An 18,827-nucleotide genomic window follows, 5' to 3' on the forward strand; every position below is an offset into this window, starting at 1 on the left:
TCCAGCCTTTTACCTTCCAGAAAGGGGGCTCTCGGTCCCGTCCCCAAGTCTCAGTTTCATTTCAATTTTCAACTCCTGCGTATTCCCTTTCCCCACCCGAGCAGTAGCAGGGGTGGCCCTTTCTATTTTCGTCCTGGGCGGCAGATGACCTTGTGTTGGACTCCCCCACCCCCACCCCCGTCCGCTCCCTCTCCTCCTCCCTGGGCGGCGGCCGATGGGCGCGGCACCCTCCGCTCCTTAGGGCCCCCTCGGCGGGGCGGGGCGGCGGGGCGGGTACCCCTATCCCCGTCCTCCCTGGGGCCGGCTCCCCGCGCCGTAGCGCTGGCGCCCTGAGCGCGCCGGGCCTCACCTTGCTGCGCGCCCCCTCCCCACCTCCTCCGCCACCTGCTTCTCCTGCTCCTCGGTCCCGCCCAGCTGGCCACCCCCGCTCCCGGTCCCCGGAGCTGGGAAGAGCGAGGGGGCGAAGGAAGCAATACAAAGGGCGGAGCGGCGGGGAGGAGGGGACGCCGGGGCTCGCGCGGACGGCGGCGGCGCCGGGCGCGGGCGGGCGGCGCGGGCATGGACGCCGAGTACCCTGCCTTCGAGCCCCCGCTCTGCAGCGAGCTCAAGCACCTGTGCAAGCGGCTCCAGGAGGCGTACCGGGAGCTCAAGGAGGACCTCACGCCTTTCCGAGATGACCGCTACTACCGGTAGGGGCGCGCGGGCCGCGAGGCGGGGTGGAGGCGGCGGAGCCGGCCGCGGGGCAGCCCCGCCCCCGCTGACCCCTGTCCCGGGGACGAGCTGAGCTCCGGGGCCTGGCGGGGACCCGCCCTCTCCGCCCCCTCCCCCCCGCGCTGGCAAGGGGCTGCAGGCCGGCGGGGTGGGCTGCGGCGTTCGCGTGCTGGGGGTCAAGGGCAACTCCAGGGAGCTGAAGTGGACAGCTTTTTTTTCTGTTCTTGAGCTGCGACCCTCAAGTCCTGAGAAAGGGACCTAGTGGGTTTTGGTCCCCGCTGAGTTCCTCCCTCTCCCCTGCCCTTCCTGTCCCTCCATCCCCACCCCCACCCCTCCACCCTCCGCGGCCTTCGCCTTGCCCAGACCTAGTTTGCGATGACATCTCTCGCCCTCGAGGGCTGCAGGGAGGGCCTTGGCCTCTCCTCCGAGGAACTCAGGCCCCAGGGGCTTTGGTGGAAATCCTCGAGGCCTGGCTGCTGCGGAGGGTTGGGGGCCGAGGGCCTCAGGGCTGGGCGGCACCAAGGGGAAGATGCAGGGGGAAGCGGTGCTCAGCACCCCAGGGAGCGGTGGGTTTGGGCTCGTCTTTGTTCCTCTCCCTCTCCCTCTCCTGTAGCCGGCGTGAGAGCTGTGAGCACCCGCAGCTTCCTCTCTTCGCTTTCCCTTTATCCACTTCTGGTGGCTGCACTTACTTGGTGTGTTGCCCACGAAATGAAAGGACCCTTCAGGAGTCTGGAGACTGGAGTCTAGAGTGATTTTGTTATTAACCTATCTCGCTGACCCTGAGAAACTTAATTGCTAACTCTGCACTTCACGCCTTCTCATCTGTAAAATGGGAAGCTTGAACCAGAAATCTTGTTTAAGGTGAGCCTTCTAGTGACAGTTCACTGACTCTGTGCTTGAGGATGGCAGGTATGTTGCACAGCTATCTCTGAAGCAGTGGTGCTCATTTTTGTACAGTCCACTCTGGCTGAAGGTCACATGTATGTATTCACAGGTACTCTGGAGAACAAGTATCACATTTATCATCAGGTAAATTGGGCTAATTGGCACTATACTGCTGACTAATATATTTGTCATAAAATGACTGCGTAGAAAAGCCCATTTTAAAAAAATGTAATCTCAGGATCATATGGGGTAGCTTTTAGATAAACCTCACAATCTAGGAGATCTGACCGTATGGGTCCCTGATGTCATGGGGCTTATAGGTAATTGGCAAGTGATCGCAGGCTTCAGTGAGTGCTAGGAAGAAAATACGCCAGGTGGCATGATAGAGTGATGGGGTGCTGCTCAGAGAAGGTGGTCCAGGAAGGCCTTTTGAGAAGGTGATGTTTGAGAAGGGAAGAATGAGTTCTACCGGCTAGACAATAATCTGGGGAGAAAGGTTCCAGAAGAGGAAGAGGAAGTGCAAAGCCACTGAAGCCATAATAACGTGATATGTTCAAGGGACAGACCAACACATTTGGAGCAAAATGGTCAGAGAGATACTCAGGGCCCAGTCATAGCACACTGAAGGCAAGACGATGAAATATGGGATTCTTTAGAATTCCAGTGTGATGCGATTGGAGGATTTAAGTGACGTGAGCAGTTTGGTTGCCTGTCCTGTACAAGCATTTAAATCTTTGCTCCCAGAGTAACTTCATTGATTGAGTTGGATCTTGAAGACCATGAATTCACTCTAGATGGAAGGAGACACTGAATTCTGCCCCCTCGCCCTGGCCTGAGAAGAAGTTTACTGCAGAATCTTTATAATCTTGTGTGTCGGTTAGGCTGAATCACAAAGGCTGTTTTCTAGTGAAGAGATGTTTAGGTCATTGAACTGACTTCCCCTGCTCCATTGAATTCTTATATCTATGAGTTGCACCTTTACAAAACTAGGTGAAATACTCTTGGGTTTCTAAGTTGGGAAGCTGGTAGTTACAGCTCCTGTGTTTTGTCTAGCTGGAGATGAACTTGCTACTATAATTTTTGCTCCTGTTCTTCTCACCTTCTTCAGTTCCTCATTAGAGACTTATGACTGAAAATCACCAGTCTATTTTTCCCTGAAGGACCAGGGTTCGCCTCATGTAGATGACGGTCCCCCCGCAACAGAGTGTGGAAAGGAGAGAGCTTGCTAATGCTGCTTTCAGACGATGGTTGGCCCCTCAGTTAGGTGGCATGGCTGTTTGCATCTTAGCTATGTAATCTGCTATCACTGTAAAAGAGCAGCCACGTCACCAAAGGACTCACAGTCATTTTCGCAAAATGAGACATGACCGCTGTACTAGGAAAGGGGGCGCCGCATAATCTGGGTGAAAAAAAACAGGAAGCTGGGCGTCTGAAATCCTAATGCTTTGCTAATTCCCCTGGCCTTTGCAAAATGTTTGAGTTTCACTGGTGATCAGTTTTCACATCAGAAAAATGAAGCAGGGATGTTGTGAGGCTCAAGTGCTTTATGAAGCGAACACTAAAGATACTTTCCAGTACAGATACCAGAAAAACCAAAGCCACCAGCCTAAATGATAAGGTGAAGGACTGACTTGTTGATACCAGCTTAGTGGTGTCTACCAAGTCCTTTCTTTTTTTATGTGGTAGCGATTGACTGTACTTGGCCACTAATAATCCTTTGGGCTATTGCTTCTCATTCATATTCATGGGGAGAACTGGCTGGCTTTCTATAGCTCTCTAAAAGAGGAGGAATAACTGAAGCCCGCAGCAAAAGTCATAGAATCTCTCCTATACCCCCACCAAACGGCACCAATGAAAACAGACATGTGTTAACAAGGACATGGAATTTTCCTGCACTACAGATGGGCGCTAAACTGGTACAATCACCGTGGAAAATAGTTTGAGGTATATACTAACATTGAACATGCACATACCTTTTGGCCCAGCATCTCCTCTTAGGTATGTGCCCTATAGATATGCATATCTGTCAATGGACACACTCTAAAATGTTCATAGCGGCACAATTTGTAATACTCCTGAACTGGAAGGCAGCCAAATACTCACAACAGTAGAACAGATAAATCTGGCTTGTTCCATACTAGAATGGGCATCCCAGGTTATGCTAGTGGTAAAAAATCTGCCTGCCAATGCAGGAGACACAAGAGATGCGGGTTTGACCCCTAGGTCGAGAAGATCTCCTGGAGTAGAAAATGGCAACCCACTCCAGTATTCTTGCCTGGAGAATCCCATGGGCAGAGGAGCCTGGCGGGCTACAATCCATGGAGTCACAAAGAGTCAGATACGACTGAAGTAACTTTGCATGCGCACATGACATGTACTTTCTGTGTGTGTGTTATGCTTCGTTAGAAAGCTTTAAAGAACACCAGCTCCTGTGTCTCATTGACTAGATTGGGGCCCCTCGTCCTTTCTTGAACACAGGCTGGCAAGGGGATGGCATCAGACTTTAGCAAGTGTGAGTGCCCCAGAAGCTGAAGAGGAGCCCGTTCCCCAAGACTTAGCTCTTTAAGGGACTCTTTCCTTCTGTTAGGAAGAAGATGTGGAGAATGGATGTCGGGTAGGCAGTCAGCTATGTCCATGGCATCAAGGGTAAAGGGTAAAGACACATGAAGGACGATAGAAAGTGAAAGTGAAGCCGCTCAGTCGTGTCTGACTCTTGGCGACCCTTTGATACTGTAGCCTACCAGGCTCCTCCGTCCATGGGATTTCCCAGGCAAGGGTACTGGAGTGGGTTGCCATTTCCTTCTCCAGGGGATCTTCTCAACCCAGGGATTGAACCCGGGTCTCCCACATTACAGGTAGACGCTTTTTCCGTCTGAGCCACCAGGGAAGTATATAGACAAGAATATAGAAGTATACAGGACAATAGACGTGACCCTTCAGAGCTCGACTCTCAGGGGATTTGTTGTTGGCCGTTTGGCTGGTCCATCCTTTGCTTCTCAGGTTATTACTTTACCTGTGTAAAAATAGGGGCCATCAAGTTGGGCTTGAGTTTTCTTGGCCAGTGAAGTGATGCTCTGGGGCGTCCTCAACCCAGGAGGCTTCTGGAAGCAACATTTATTTCATCCCTCAGTGGATTCTTCAGGACTCTGAGGCCGGCCCTCAGTCCTGCTGGCTTCTTTTCACCAGCACATTGAGAAGAACCTTGCTGAGTGAAACCTTCACATTGACCAAGCTCTGGTCTACTGTGCAGAATCAGAACGCCATTATTTAATTGACCAGTGCGGACCCTTGAGAACACAGGCAGTGGTGGGCATGGAGTCAGTGCTGGGGGCCCTAATCAGATCAGGGCTGCTCAGAGCTGGAATCACCTGGGGGAGCTTTTGAACATGCCGAGGCCCAGGCCCCACCCTCAAGGATTCTGATTTAATCATCCTGGGCTGATCCTCAGCCACGATAGAGAAGCCATGTGTGTGAGGGCAAGGTTGACGAGCATCGAGCTGAGCGAGCCTGGAGCACGCACCTCCTTGGCGGGACGGACTTGCCAGCCGGACAGAAGTCTCGGGGTGTTAGCTGAGGCTCCCCCTCCCCTACTCAGAGCTCAGGGCCATGGCCCACTGTCACCTCTGCTGATTCTGCCTTCACCATGCTCCCAGGCTGACTCACCCTCCTTTTTGGATTGAAACATCTGGTCAGTTTGCAGTCAGGTTTAAAGGTCTGAGAATGATTTTTTTCCCCACTTACGGCAAACCTGCCTATCTTTACGCTGTCCCTTGGGTCCTGATGTGAATCTTCATGTTTCAGCGGCTGACTTTCTCCTTGTTTTCAGCTTACCCGAGGCAACTCTTGACTGTTGAGCACTAATGTCTCTGTCTTTTGTTTCATTTTTGATGAGAGGAAATGATAAGCGTCACTGATGAAACATGTGTTGTTAGAACCAGCTTCTCCAGCGCCATCATTTCAAAGGTAGAAAGATCATTTCATGAAGCTTACACGCTGGAGAGCTTAGAATTGGGTACAAATCTGGCTCCGTGGGGAGAGGCTGGCACTGTTGTTGTCTCTTTGGGACAAGATACAGGTGTCAGATGGGCCGTGGCCCACGAGCCTGAGCAGATGGACATGTGAGCCGCCAGCAGTGATGCCAGAGCAAGTCAGCGACCCCTGGGTGCCCCCCCAACCACTGTCTTGGTGGGACACCCCCAGGGAGCAACCCTCCCCCACAGCTCTCCCCTCCCTGCTCTGGGATCCACCTTGTCAGTCACCCCCCTGTTCTAAGGTCTGCCCTTCCCCACTCTGACTCCCTCCCTCTGCCTGGCTCCTTTGGGAGGAACCACGCCGTCCTCTCCAGCGTATGCTGGTCTGGCTTCCTCCCCCCATCCCACCCATCCTGTTGTTCTATAAATGGGTTAAAGGTGGTCCTGGCAAGTTGGTTCCCATGTTGTTTGTTTCTTCACTTATTTCACAGAAGACCCCTGACTCCCTCCCACTGGCACCCAACTCAAATGCTCACCATTTAAATAGAGCCGAAAGAAGCACGGCCTCCCCAGGTGGTGCAGGGGGTAAAGCACCCGCCTGCCAATGCAGGAGACATAAGAGATGTGGGTTCAATCCCTGGGTTGGGAAGATGCCTTGGAGGAGGGCATGGCAACATGCTCCAGTATTCTTGCCTGGAGAATCCCATGGACAGAGGAGCCTGGGGTCACTGTCAGACATGACTGATGCAACTCAGCACACACATGAATAAGCATACTTTGAGCCTTTCAGAGTCCTTGCTTTGCACACCTATGAAACTGTACCCAGCATCTGCTAGTCACTAAGACAGCATCGCTGTGACAGATCCCATGGCTACAAAGACCATGAATCACGCTCCCCTTTGGGAGCCACCCCCTTGGGGTCTGTGAGCAACACCATGGGACACACGGGCCCTCTCCCTCCTCCCCCTCTCCTTTGGGAGTTCCCTGCCCTCTCTCCCTGCTGTGTAGTATTCTGGGGCTGGGAGTGGGGGGGATGAGGGGTGGGGGGAATCCTCCTGCTAAGAGGGACCTCCCCTAGTGCAATCTGTCCAAGCGTCACCCAGCAAAGCTTGTTGTGCAACACTGCCACCTCGTGGTCCTGCCTCTTCCTCCATCAGCCCCGAAACCCAGGAACTTGCCACACCTGTCCTGGAGCCACCCTAGCCCAGGTCACCTGGGACCTCAAAGCATCAATCCAGTGGCCCCTTTCAGGCCCTTGCCCAGTGCGACCCTGAAGGATTTGCCCCTGGGTCTGGGACTCTCTCTCAGAGCTCCTTGATCCTTCCAGGGGCCCAAAGATGCCCTTCCCTCACATTCTCTGGGCTTCCCTTGAAGGCTCAGCTGGTAAAGAATCTGCCTGCAATGTGGGAGACCTGCATTCGATCCCTGGGTCGGGAAGATCCCCTGGAGAAGGGAAAGGCTCCCCACTCCAGTCTTCTGGCCTGGAGAATTCCAAGCACTATATAGTCCATGGGGCCACAAAGAGACGGACATGACTGAGCGACTTTCACTTTCTTTCACGTACTCCTCTGACACCTCGTCCTCTACATAGTCTCAGCGCATCTTAGGCAAAGTCTTTTCCTGTTTACTGTCTGAGCTTAGAATGGACCCAACTTTTCCTCAAGGCCATGGCACTATGATTAACGGCGCTAAGCATCTCTGGAAATTACCATTTATTGCTTCAGACCACTCTCAGGCGGGTGACCCTCTTTCCGCCATGCAATACCGATGTGTAAATTGAGTAACGCTGGATCCTATGAGCCAGGCATTAGCAGCTCTCGATACCCGTTGGGCAGCTTTCCAGGTCTGAAGGAGATGGTGAGTGTGGGTCCCAGAGGCTTGATATGGAGTCAGACCTTTGTCCCTTGGGGACCCCCGGTTAGAGCTTCTGGTTATTCTCTGACTTCTGAAGGTTCCTGGTCCTTATCTTGGCCTGGGGACAGTGTCTTGATCCCAGCTCAGAAACAGGGACATTTGAGGGTGTTTTCTGCTATAAGGTACAGAAAATAGAACACTCAGGTGGGAGTCAAGATATAAATTCAAGTCCCAAGCCACACGTTTTAACCTTGCTATTGGACTGGTCACTATGAGAGAAGACCATGTCATACCTGCTCTCCCTGCCAACCAGCCAGTCAGGAGGGAGACTGGCAGCAAGGGCAGCCTTCTGTCAGCCTTGCCTGACCCCAGGAGGACGTGAGTGTCCTGCTTGCCTGGAATGAGGTCCCGGATGGGAATGGAGGTGCCTGTCGGTTGTTGCCTTCCCCGCCTCTGCCTGTGAGCCATCACAGTGGGGCTCTGATGCGTGCCTTCCAGTTTTCAGTGTTTACGTTTCTGCAGTTAAGACTTGGGTTGGGTTTCTCCATCTCTGGCTGCCACAGGCTGTTCCAGGAACGGCACATTGACTTCCAGGGGGTCTAAAGAAGGGATTTAGAGGGATTTCTTAATAGGGCAAGGACCACACATTGAGTTATGAATAACACTGAACAGGGATCTGGAGTTTATTTTAAATGAAGGCTCATATGCTTTTTATTCTTTGAAGGGGAATCATGGGATCTGAGACTATTCAAGGTTCAGTTCAGTTCAGTTCAGTCACTCACTTGTGTCTGACTCTTTGCGACCCCATGAATCACAGCACACCAGGCCTCCCTGTCCATCACCAACTCCCGGAGTTCACTCAAACTCATGTCCATCGAGTCCGTGATGCCATCCAGCCATCTCATCCTCTGTCGTCCCCTTTTCCTTCTGCCTCCAATCCTTCCCAGCATCAGGGTCTTTTCCAATGAATCAACTCTTTGCGTGAGGTGGCCAAAGTACTGGAGTTTCAGCTTTAGCATCATTCCTCCCAAAGAACACCCAGGGCTGATCTTTAGAATGGACTGGTTGGATCTCCTTGCAGTCCAAGGGACTCTCAAGAGTCTTCTCCAATGGGACCTTAATTGCATTGGCAGAACTTTTTCCCCCTTCAGTGTCCATGAATATGGTAATCTCTCTGCCTGTGTCAACTTAAAAGTCACTCTACAAATGAGGATGATCCTGTCTCTAGACAAATTTCAGCTCCCTGTGACTTTCATTAGAAGGTCCTGGTCTTGCTCTCAGGGGCCCAGAATGGGCCTACATCTTGGATTACTCAGCAGCCCCTGAGACACTTTCAGGCAGCTTTGGCAGTGTTCCTCAGTATTTGTTTTCTTTTTCCAATTTATAAACACCCTTCAGATGATGCAGTCCTTCAGGTGATGTCATTTCCTTCAGGTGATGTCTGTACCATACGGGTTATTGTTTTCTGGCCTCTCCCTGTCTGTCTTTAGGATTTGGATTCTTTCTGTACCCCAAGTGATATGATTTCAAGTTATATTGTGTAGTCCAAGAAGGGAAATTATTGGCATTTAACTGAAAAGTCCAGTGACAGATGTAACTTAGCCCAGCTAAATTTAAGAACTCAGAAATGTCACAGGGGCTCACTTTTTCTCTTTTCTTGTAGCTTTGCTTTCCTCTTGGCCAAGCTCTTCCCAACAGAGAGCACAGGCAGCCACAGCTACCGCAGGTTCTCATGCCCCCAGCTGGGCTGCGTCAGTGAATGCGCGGGCAGTCCATCATTCGTGTTTCAGGTGTGCGACTGTGCTGGAGGGAAGTCCAGAATGCCTCGAACTGGCTGCTCGCTTCTGTCTGCATCGGGACTCAATAGTGAGGTGCTATGTGCTTCTCAGAGCTCTTCCTGGTGGTTCACCCCAGCTCCGTTTCTATGTGCATCTTAATGTGAGCAGAGCTAATGACCCACGCAGCAGAGGTTTTTCTTTTTTTTTTTTTCTTTAATGCTACATCTTGCCCTGAACCAAGAAGAAAAGAGGAAGATATTTGCTTCCTGGAGAGCAGAGCAGGTGTTAAGCACCCCAGTTATTCTCCGGGGGCCCGTCTTTCAGCTGCAGTGATGACTCAGCCCGTGCAGCAGAAAGAGTGTTGTCTGCAAGAGGGGAACAGGCCTCCAATCTGGGGCAGGACGTGCAAGGCTTGAAGCACGCCTTGTCCCTGAAACAGGAACCCTGGGGCTCTGGATTCGTTTCCAGGGCCACTGTGACCAAGTGCCACGAAATGGGGGCTTAAGCAACAGACATTCATGGTCTCACAGTTCTGGAGGTCAGGATTCTGAGAACAAGATGTCAGCAGGTTTATTTCTTCTGAGGGCTATGAGGGAGAACCTATTCCAGGCCTTTCTCCTAGACTCTGGGGGCCCTGCAGGTCCCTGGGCTCATAGATGGCTGTCTGTCTTCAGATCGTCTTCCTTCTATGCACGTCTGTCTATCATCCAGATTTCCCTCTATTAAGAAGACACTAGTTCTATTGGGCCAGGGCCCACTCTGACCTCATCTTAACTTGACCATCTGCAAAGACCCTATTTTCAAATAAGGCCACAGTCCCAGGCACCGGTGGTTAGGACTCCAGTATCTCTTGTGGACTTAGGTTCCTCCCTGCATGTACTTTCTAAACCAGCAGCGGAATGTTTGGTGAGCAAGAGTCAGGAGGACTGAGTCCTGACTTGGAGCCATTGGTGCTATCTTGGAATCACGTCTGCACGTCTTGTGGAACCATCTCAGAGCCCCCCTGGCTCTAAAACCAAGTCAGCTGTGGGTCTGAAGGGGGTACCCCAGGGACAGTCTCCCCAGAAGACATGTCTGCAGTTTTCTCTGTGATCTGAGCTGCCTGAGGCTTATCAGGTTTAAGTTGGGAAAGGGGTATGTGTATGTGTGCGTGTGTGTGCCCGCATGTGCATATGCATGTGAACGTGCGTGTGCATGCACGTGTTCATCCATGTGTACATGTGTGTGCACATGCATGCATGCATGCATGTGTGTACTAAACCTAGGAAAGTCTCAGGAAAACCAGGACAGTCTTCCAGCTAGAATCCCTCCCACCTCCAAGGGCTGCAGTTGCTGTCCTGCAGCCCCCTTCCCTTTCCTTCCACGGGAAGGTGTCCCCCCTTTCTTTAAAACTCTTAGAAAACGCGCTAGTGCAGCACCAGTCGTCTGACAAATCCAGTGGTGTCATTTGCTCAGCACCTGTCGGGCTGTGTCTCTACCAGGCTGGTGTCAGGCCTGGGGAGCTGAGGACCAAGAAAGGCCACAGGAGATGGTGGGGGATGCAGCGGTCAAATGCTGAGAATGAAAGGTGCGCATGCTCAGCGCAGGTGCTCGGTCAGGTCCGGCTCTTTGCAACACCATGGACTGTAGCCCACCAGGCTCCTCTCTCCATGAAATTCTCCAGGCAAGGAGTGGGTTGCTTTTAGGGATCTTCCCAACTTGCATCTCTTGCACCTTCCTGCACTGGTAGGCAGCCTTTTACCGCCGAGCCATTAGTCTAACAGATTGGGACTGATGCTGAAAAACTCTCCAACTACCAAAACGAGAAGTGAAGGGTGTGGTGTACCGGACACTGATTCCTCGTAAGCAGGGGCACCTGGGGGCCCTGAGTCAGGGCTGTGCTGAGCTGCATATGTGGGATCAGGACTGGGCCCCAGCAGACTCACTAGTCTTCATTTTTGCAAATACCAACAGGTACTGAGGCAAAAGAGCGCATTTGGTTTAATGGTCTCTTAGAGGAGAGAATGAGATAATATATGTAAACTCTTTAGCGTGGTAGGAAACTTAAAAGTGAGTTTGAAAGTTCTGTGCACAGTTACCTTACCTTTCGAGATGAAGAAAAGAGTTGAAGCAAACATGTTTGTTTGTGGACTTTAAGACTATGGTAGCTAAGCTCCAAAGAGGGTACCCCAAAGAGCCTCTCTTCCCAGGATTCATGCTCTTTTGTTGTCCTTCGCCCTGGGACCCAGGCAGGCTCTGGCTCTCTTTTCACCAATGGAAGGTGGTGGTAGAGATGCTGAATGACGCCTGAGAGTAGGTCACTGCAGCCCTGCAGCTTCAGCTTAGGTGTCTTAGAGCATCTGTCCCAGGAGAAGCCAGCCACCATGTGTGAAGTCCGGCTTCCCTGAGACCGTGAGGGGCCCAAGCCAGCCATGTGGAGAAGCCACAGGGAGGAAGGAACACTGCCTGGCCAGCCCCCAGCTTTCTAGCCAGCCTAGCTCAGGCACCAGACATGCCTCCAGCAGAGCAGAGATGAGCCATCATGTGACTGCAGCCCCAGATGTCATCTGAGTGCATTGTCAAGGGAGACTCCCAGCAAGCACCACCCAGCTGAGCTCAGTCAACACAAAGAACCACGGGAGAGAACCACTGCTGTCTCAAGTCACCGTAGGAGGCACCGTCTGCGATGGCCCCCACGGCCCCCTACACCCTGGCAAGCTCCTCACCCCGTGAGTGCAGGGTGGACCTGTGGTCTGCTGATAAACGAAGGATCAGAGCAAAGGCGCTGCGATCGTGCATGTGAGATTAGGTGGCAGAAGACTGACTTCCACTGACCTCCCACTCTGATTCTCCTCATTTGCTCACTCGGAGGAAACAAAGCTACCGTGTTGTAAGCTGTCCTGTGGGGAGCCCCAGGTGACAAGGAACCGAGCGTGACCTCCAGATCCTGCCAACAATCACAGTGTGAGCCTGGAGGCAGACCCTTCCCCAGTTGAGCCTTGAGAAGGCTTCCGCCACGGCTGACAACTTGACTGTGGCCTGTGAGGGAGCCTGAGCCCGAAGACCCAGCTAAGCTGCACCCGGAATTCCCTAGCCCCCAAGACTGAGATATAATAGATGCTGTTCAAGCCACAAAGCCCTGGGGTAATTTGTTCTGTGGCAATAGAAAACCAATAGAGTTACTTCAGGTTAGGGCAATGAAACCCCAATAGGGTTACCTCAGGTCATACAGCAATGAAACTTGGGAACAAATACAATTATAATAAGACAGCCAAAACAATAGCCTCATATTGGCCGTAAGTGCCAGGCAGAACTTCTGTGCTCCTGGTATCACTGTTGTTCAGTTGCTCAGTCATGTCTGACTCTTTCGTGAGCCCATGGACTCTTAATAGCCCACCAGGCTCCTCTGTCCATGGGACTTCCTGGCAAGAATACTGGAGTGGGCTGCCATTTCCTTCTCCAGGGGATATTCCTAGACCAGGGATCAAACCCAGGTCTTCTGGCAGGCAGATTTTTTTTTTTTTTAAACCACTGAGCCACCTGGGAAGCTCACTCCTGGCATTACTAAACTTGATAAGCAAGAGAAAGCATCTGAACCACAGTTAGACCCTTGCTTCTAATGGTCAGTTCTTAGGAGTAGAGAAGACATCGAGAAGGAAGCACCCACACGTGATGCAACAAGTGGGCTGTGAAGTCTGCTCCCGCCTACAAACGATGGGGCGGGGCAGTCCTGGGAAGGCAACAGGGGAGAGAACTGAGCGGCTCGTGCAAGTACCTCTGCTTGTTGCAGGGAAGATAAGTCAGCAGCACGGGGCTGTCCAGGAGCTGTCAGACCACAGGCCAACAGATGTTGCTAAACATCAACTGTCATCATGCTCAAGGAAGAGTTAAGGCTGAGATTTTCCTGCCTTGGAGCAAAGAGTAGGCAATTACCAAGTTGCTGGCGTGGAATTAATTCTATATTCTCTGTACTATCTAGGTCAGAAAAAATTTTCAAGAAATCTGCCACTTAGGAGGGTTCAGTTTAGTTGCTCAGTCATGTCTGACTCTTTGCGACCCCATGAACTGCAGCACGCCATGTTTCCCTGTCTATCACCAATTCCTGAAGTTCACTCAAACTCACGTCCATTGAGTCGGTGATGCCATCCAACCATCTCATCCTCTGTCGTCCCCTTCTCCTCCTGCCTTCAGTCTTTCCCAGCATCAGGGTCTTTTCCAACGAGTCAGTTCTTTGCATCAGGTGGCCAAAGTATTGGAGTTTCAGCATCAGTCCTTCCAGTGAATATTCAGGACTGATTTCCTTTAGGATGGACTGGTTGGATCTCCTTACAGTGCAAGGGACTCTCAAGAGTCTTCTCCAACACCACAGTTCAAAAGCATCAATTCTTCGGTGCTCAGCTTTCTTTATACTCCAGCTCTCACATCCGTACATGACTACTGGAAAAACCATAGCTTTGACTAGATGGACATTTGTTGACAAAGTGATGTCTCTGCTTTTTAATATGCTGTCTAGGTTGGTCATAGTTTTTCTTCGAAGGAGCAAGAGTCTTTTAATTTCATGGCTGCAGGAGGGTTAGGGAAAAAATATTTGTACCCCTTCCAAGTTTCTAGGTTGAAGTCTTAACCCCCAGCATGGCCGTATTAGGAGTAAGGAAGTAATTAAAGGTTAAGTGAGCCTCAGTGGTAAAGCAGCCGCCTGCAATGCAGGAGATGCAGGTTCGATCCCTGAGTCAGGAAGATCCCCTGGAGGAGGAGATGGCAACCCACACCATGATTCCTGCCTAGAGAATCCCATGGACAGAGGAGCCTGGTGGGCTACAGTCCACCGGGTCACAAAGAGTCGGACACAACTGAGCGACAACAGAAGGCCGGAGGGTGGGCCCTGGTCTGACAGGACTGTGTCCTGTGAGAAGGGACGGGAGAGACCCTGCACCAGGGAAGGGTCGTGTGAGGACACAGCAGGAGCGTGGCTGTCTGTAAGCCAGGAAGAGCCCTCAGCAGAAACTGAATGGCCAGAACCTGGATCTGGGACTTTTAGCCTCTAGAAGGTGAGGAAACCTTGGAGAAAGGCATGGCAACCCACTCCAGTATTCTTGCCTAGAGAATCCCATGGACAGGGGAGTCTGGGGGTGGGGGGGAGGGCTACAGTCCATGGGGTCGCAAAGAGTCGGCCACGACTAAAGCAACTGAACACTCACGCATGCAGTGGGAGGAAATGGACTTCTATTGTGTAAGCCAGTCACTCTGCATTTTGTTGAGGCAGCCTGAGCTATGACAGTAGGTTAGGAGGAACTGGACTAAGCCGTTTCTTTTCCTGAACTGGGGGCCCACTTAGAGCATGAATACTCAGTGTTAGCTGTCACTGGTTATTGTTAACAAAAGAGTCCAGGAAACCACGATGGAGTATCTACAAAATGCTAGACAAACGTCCCTTGCTAAGCTGGGAAATGAGTTGCGTCCCTTGGAGCAGACAGCTGATTTCCTGGGGTAGCACAGCTTCTGCAGATGGGCCTCCTGAGTTGTTGCTTTGAACTCTGAAAAACAGCCGTGAGTGGGAGTCAGCATGCTGCAGGCTGGTGGGCTTGACTCTGGTCCTATTCTAGAAGGAGATTATTTAAAAGAAACGGTTCACTGACCCTTAGGAGATGAACATCAGGTCTGAGTAGGGTTTTTTAAGAATAAGTGGTATCAGACCAATCTTATTCGTGACATCAAGATCCTTTTTGAAGCAGGTAGTATTAGTAGGCGTGTTAGTAGCTCAGTCGTGTCCGACTCTGCAGTTCCATGGACTGTAGCCTGGGCTTCGCTGGTGGCTCAGAGGTTAAAGCATCTGCCTCCAATGCGGGAGACCTGGGTTCGATCCCTGTGTCGGGAAGATCCCCTGGAGAAGGAAATGGCAACCCACTGCAGTATACTTGCCAGGCTCCTACATCCATGGGATTCTCCAGGCAAGAATACTGGAATGGACTGCCATTCCCTTCTCCAGAGGATATTCTTGACCCAGATTAGCAAGGCAGGGTGTCAGATGAGCTTCCCAGGTGGCGCTAGTGGTGGAGAACCTAAGAGAAACAGGTTTGATCTCTGGGTCCAGAAGATTCCCTGGAGGTGAAAATGACAACCTACTCCAGTATCCTTCCCTGGAGAATCCCACAGACAGAGAAGCCTGGCGGGCTACAGTCCATAGGGTCGCAAAGAGTCAGACACCACTGAAACAACCTAGCATAGCAGAGCAGGGTTTCAAATACATACATACTCATTTACCCATGGGTCAAATTTCCCAATTCAATAGGATTACTGGAGAATACTGTGAATATACTACAGCCGGATTTTAGAAGGTTTTAAAATAAGAACAAGGTTGACAAATGTGGGCTTTCTCTGTGGTTAGAGAGACTCCAGCTGGGGGCTTATTTGCATTGGAACATCTCTGTGGTTAGAGAGACTCTATCTAGCTGGTGGCCCATTTGCATCGGGCCTCAGCTGGTCATGCTGCATCCCTGTCACATTCAATAATGCATGAGACGCCAACACTGGAGGTCCCATGCTGGGGTCAGGTCTTCCTGGGTTCTTTCCAACAGTTCCTGAGAAAAAGCACTTCACCTCTTCAGGCCTGTTTCCTGTCTATAAATGAGGACGATGACCACTGGTAACTGAGCAAGCTGTTAAGAGAATTTACAGGCCTTAGGCTTTGTAGGTGCTCAGCAATTGCTGGTTATTCTCATTGGAGAGCATGAACCTGAGCAGAGAGCGGAGGGGGCAACCTGAGAATGGAGTAATGGACCCACGGGGTGGAAACTGCCCACGCGCTCACTCTCAGGCTGACACAGACTCACCTGCAGCGTGTTCATTCTGAGCTTAACGAGGGAGGTGCCCAACAGCAGCATGCTCGGAGGAGGGGGACCTGGAGGAGGATGTGGAGGGACGTGAGGGATGGCTAAGCATCAGACCAGCTTCCTCCAAACCCCGGCACACGGGGGTCCCACTCCTTTGGTCACAGATACCATCACGGCACCCTTCCATTTCCTCTCCCATCACAGTGCTAACAATGTAATTGTTTGGTTGTTCAGCTAACCGTGTCCCACTAGAAGGTTAGACCCAGGAGGACAGTGACTTGCCCATGGTTTCTGCCTTGTTTCCAGAGCTGAGAAGCATGCCCAGCCCCCACTGAGCACTCAGTTAAGGTTGGAAGAACAGACGAGTGAGGATAAGAGGGATGGAAGTGACGCAGGGCTACAGCTCAAGGGAGGACCACTTCCTGGAGAAGTTACCAGGAGGCAGTGTGGGCCTCAAAGATGTCAACTCTTCTAAGACCTGGAGTCATCCGAAGAGAGCAGGAAGTCTGTGGGGATGTCTCGGGGAGGTGAGGTTGCTGGCCCAGTCCTCAAAGCAGGCATTTCTATACCCGATAAGCCTGGCTGCAACTGAGAGCTCAAAGCCGGCTGTCTCTGGGCAAATGCAGCCACCAACGTGTTTGGTTTCATCCTCAGAGATTAAAATATTTTTTTGAACAAGTTTGCAATGTTTTGGAATCGGAAGGCTGTCACCTGAAAACTCTCATTTGAAGTCAAACTCTTCTCAAAGCGCTGAGTGGCAGCTGTCCCCTTTAGACACTGCTACCCGGCCTGTCCCTGCAGCAACTGGCCTTTACATTTCCTGGTCTTGTCAGGAAGAACCCTGTCCCTCTGAGAGTGTATGAAAAGAATTCGAGAGATAGTCTTCTGTTATTCCTTTAGGAATCGCAGTTTCAGATTGAGTGTGAATGGAATTTCTTGTCCTAATTACCCAGGATTCAGGCTGTTGGTTTGCCTGGTAACCCTGTCCCCACTCCAACTTTCTAACCTTCACCCCATGAGGCCGGACACCATGCATTCTCTTCCACCCCACCCCCACCCCCCAACTGTAGGTGCCCTTCCTCAGAGCCCCCGAGCAAATCCATGCGCGTCACACTTTGCTTTGGTAACTGTTAATACCTCTGCCTCTAAGTTTGCTGAGGGCAGGGGCTGGGTGTTCATGTTGGCATCTTCAAGCTAGCTGACAGCTTAGTGAGTGAATGAGAAATGCACAAGGAAGGCAGCTGGAGTCTTTCATTTTCCCTCGTTCCGACTGACTTTAAATAGGCCCCCAGCAACATTTCAGGACCTTCAGGGGACATTTCAACCAGTGCTCCAAAGAGGGTCTGGAAATATCTTCATCTGTTCTTGATTTCAGAACTTCAGAACGGTGAGGCAAGATGCTAAACCTAGAAAGTGCTTTTGGTCAGCTCATGTCTCCACACCATTTAGAAACAGCTTGGACTGCGATGTTTCTGAACACTTGCTCCTGTCCGGGCCCCTTAGCTGAACGGTGACCTGCAGGGTCAGGCTGTCAGCTCTGTGGGAGGTGGGACCCCCACACACACCCCTCCTGAGAGCACTTGATCAGGTGCCTTAGTAGAACGGTGACCTGCAGGGTCAGGCTGTCAGCTCTGTGGGAGGTGGGACCCCCACACACACCCCTCCTGAGAGCGCTTGTCCAGACGCCTTAGCAGAATGGTGACCTGCAGGGTCAGGCTGTCAGCTCTGTGGGAGGTGGGACCCCCCCACACACCCCTCCTGAGAGCGCTTGTCCTGGGACAGAAAACCTGCACGCTCTGGTAGTCACAGTTCAGAAAAGGTTTGTGGGAGAAGCTGCCAGAAAAGCTCCCCTGTCCTCATCACTTGGGTGTGTCAGAGGTTTGCCCCAGTTTTTAACGTCTTTGGGGTCACAAACCTCTTTGTGAAAACGGAAGGTTACAGACCCCCTCGCCAGAAAAATGCAGACACCTATGGGGGAGAGCATGGCAACCCACTCCAGAATTCCTGCCTGGAGACTCCCCATGGACAGAGGAGCCTGGTGGGCTACAGTCCATGGGGTCGCACAGAGTCAGACACGACAGAAGCAACTTACCACACAGGCATGGGTGTCTGTGCAGACACCTTTCAGACAACCGAAGGCATTCCTGGACTCCCACGGCCATTCTCTCGCTGAGCTGACGCTCTGAAAGCGAAGGGTGGCTGAACTAGCGTGCTGTCCCGACCGCCGGACGCGAGGAGTGAGAGGCAGTCCTCCATTCACTCCACGGTGAACCCGTGTCTGACACCCCCCTCCACCCCCTCTACCCACGGGCCGGCCTCGGCGCTCGAGGGGCTCAGGGGAGGTGGTCGCGCCGCGGGGGCTCTCCCCAGCGGCCCGGAAGCAAGGCATGCCAGGGCTGCCCAGCCTCCACCGGCCCGCGCCCCTTCCCGGGCCCCTGTCGCTTCCCCAGCCCTGCACCCCCTCCCCCGCCCCCGGCGCGGCCCCTCCCCGCGGCGAGCCGCTTCCGCGCACGTGACCAGGCCGCGCGTCGCGCTCCGCGAGTCTCCGGGAGCCGGCGCTCCCCCGGCCGCTGTCTCTCCGGCTCCGGCTGCCGCGGCCGCAGTGAGCGCCCAGAGCCCGCCCGGCGCCGAGGGCCGCGCCGCCGCGATGGAACCGTGAGTGCCGGCCCGGGCGAGGGGGGCGCAGGGGGTGTGGGGCGGGGAGTCCCTGGTTCCCCCCGGGCCCGGAGTTGGGGCTTCTCCGTCCGGCTCCGGGAGGCCGGCCGCGGGACCCCCGCCCACGTGGAGCCCGGGGGCCCGGGGAGGGCGTGCCGCCCGCG

General features: G+C 52.7%; 1 protein-coding gene and 1 long non-coding RNA gene across 2 annotated transcripts in view; one reads left to right on the forward strand and one right to left on the reverse strand.

The window, feature by feature from the left end:
* Positions 1–558: 558 nt before the first annotated feature.
* TMEM181 (transmembrane protein 181) overlaps positions 559–18,827 on the forward strand; it is a 60,991-nt gene continuing 42,722 nt past the window's right edge. Inside the window, exon 1 of the mRNA XM_052645646.1 lies at positions 559–689. Within this exon, the coding sequence (XP_052501606.1) occupies positions 559–689 (131 nt within the window). The remainder of the gene's footprint in view (positions 690–18,827) is intronic.
* Positions 13,164–18,191, reverse strand: LOC128053194 (uncharacterized). Its single transcript, XR_008199907.1, has 3 exons — positions 18,101–18,191; positions 16,009–16,076; positions 13,164–13,740 (listed from the first exon to the last, which is right to left on the reverse strand). It is a non-coding gene; the product is annotated as an uncharacterized LOC128053194 (long non-coding RNA).

Source organism: Budorcas taxicolor, chromosome 9, assembly GCF_023091745.1.
Source record: "Budorcas taxicolor isolate Tak-1 chromosome 9, Takin1.1, whole genome shotgun sequence".
NCBI lineage: Eukaryota > Metazoa > Chordata > Mammalia > Artiodactyla > Bovidae > Budorcas > Budorcas taxicolor.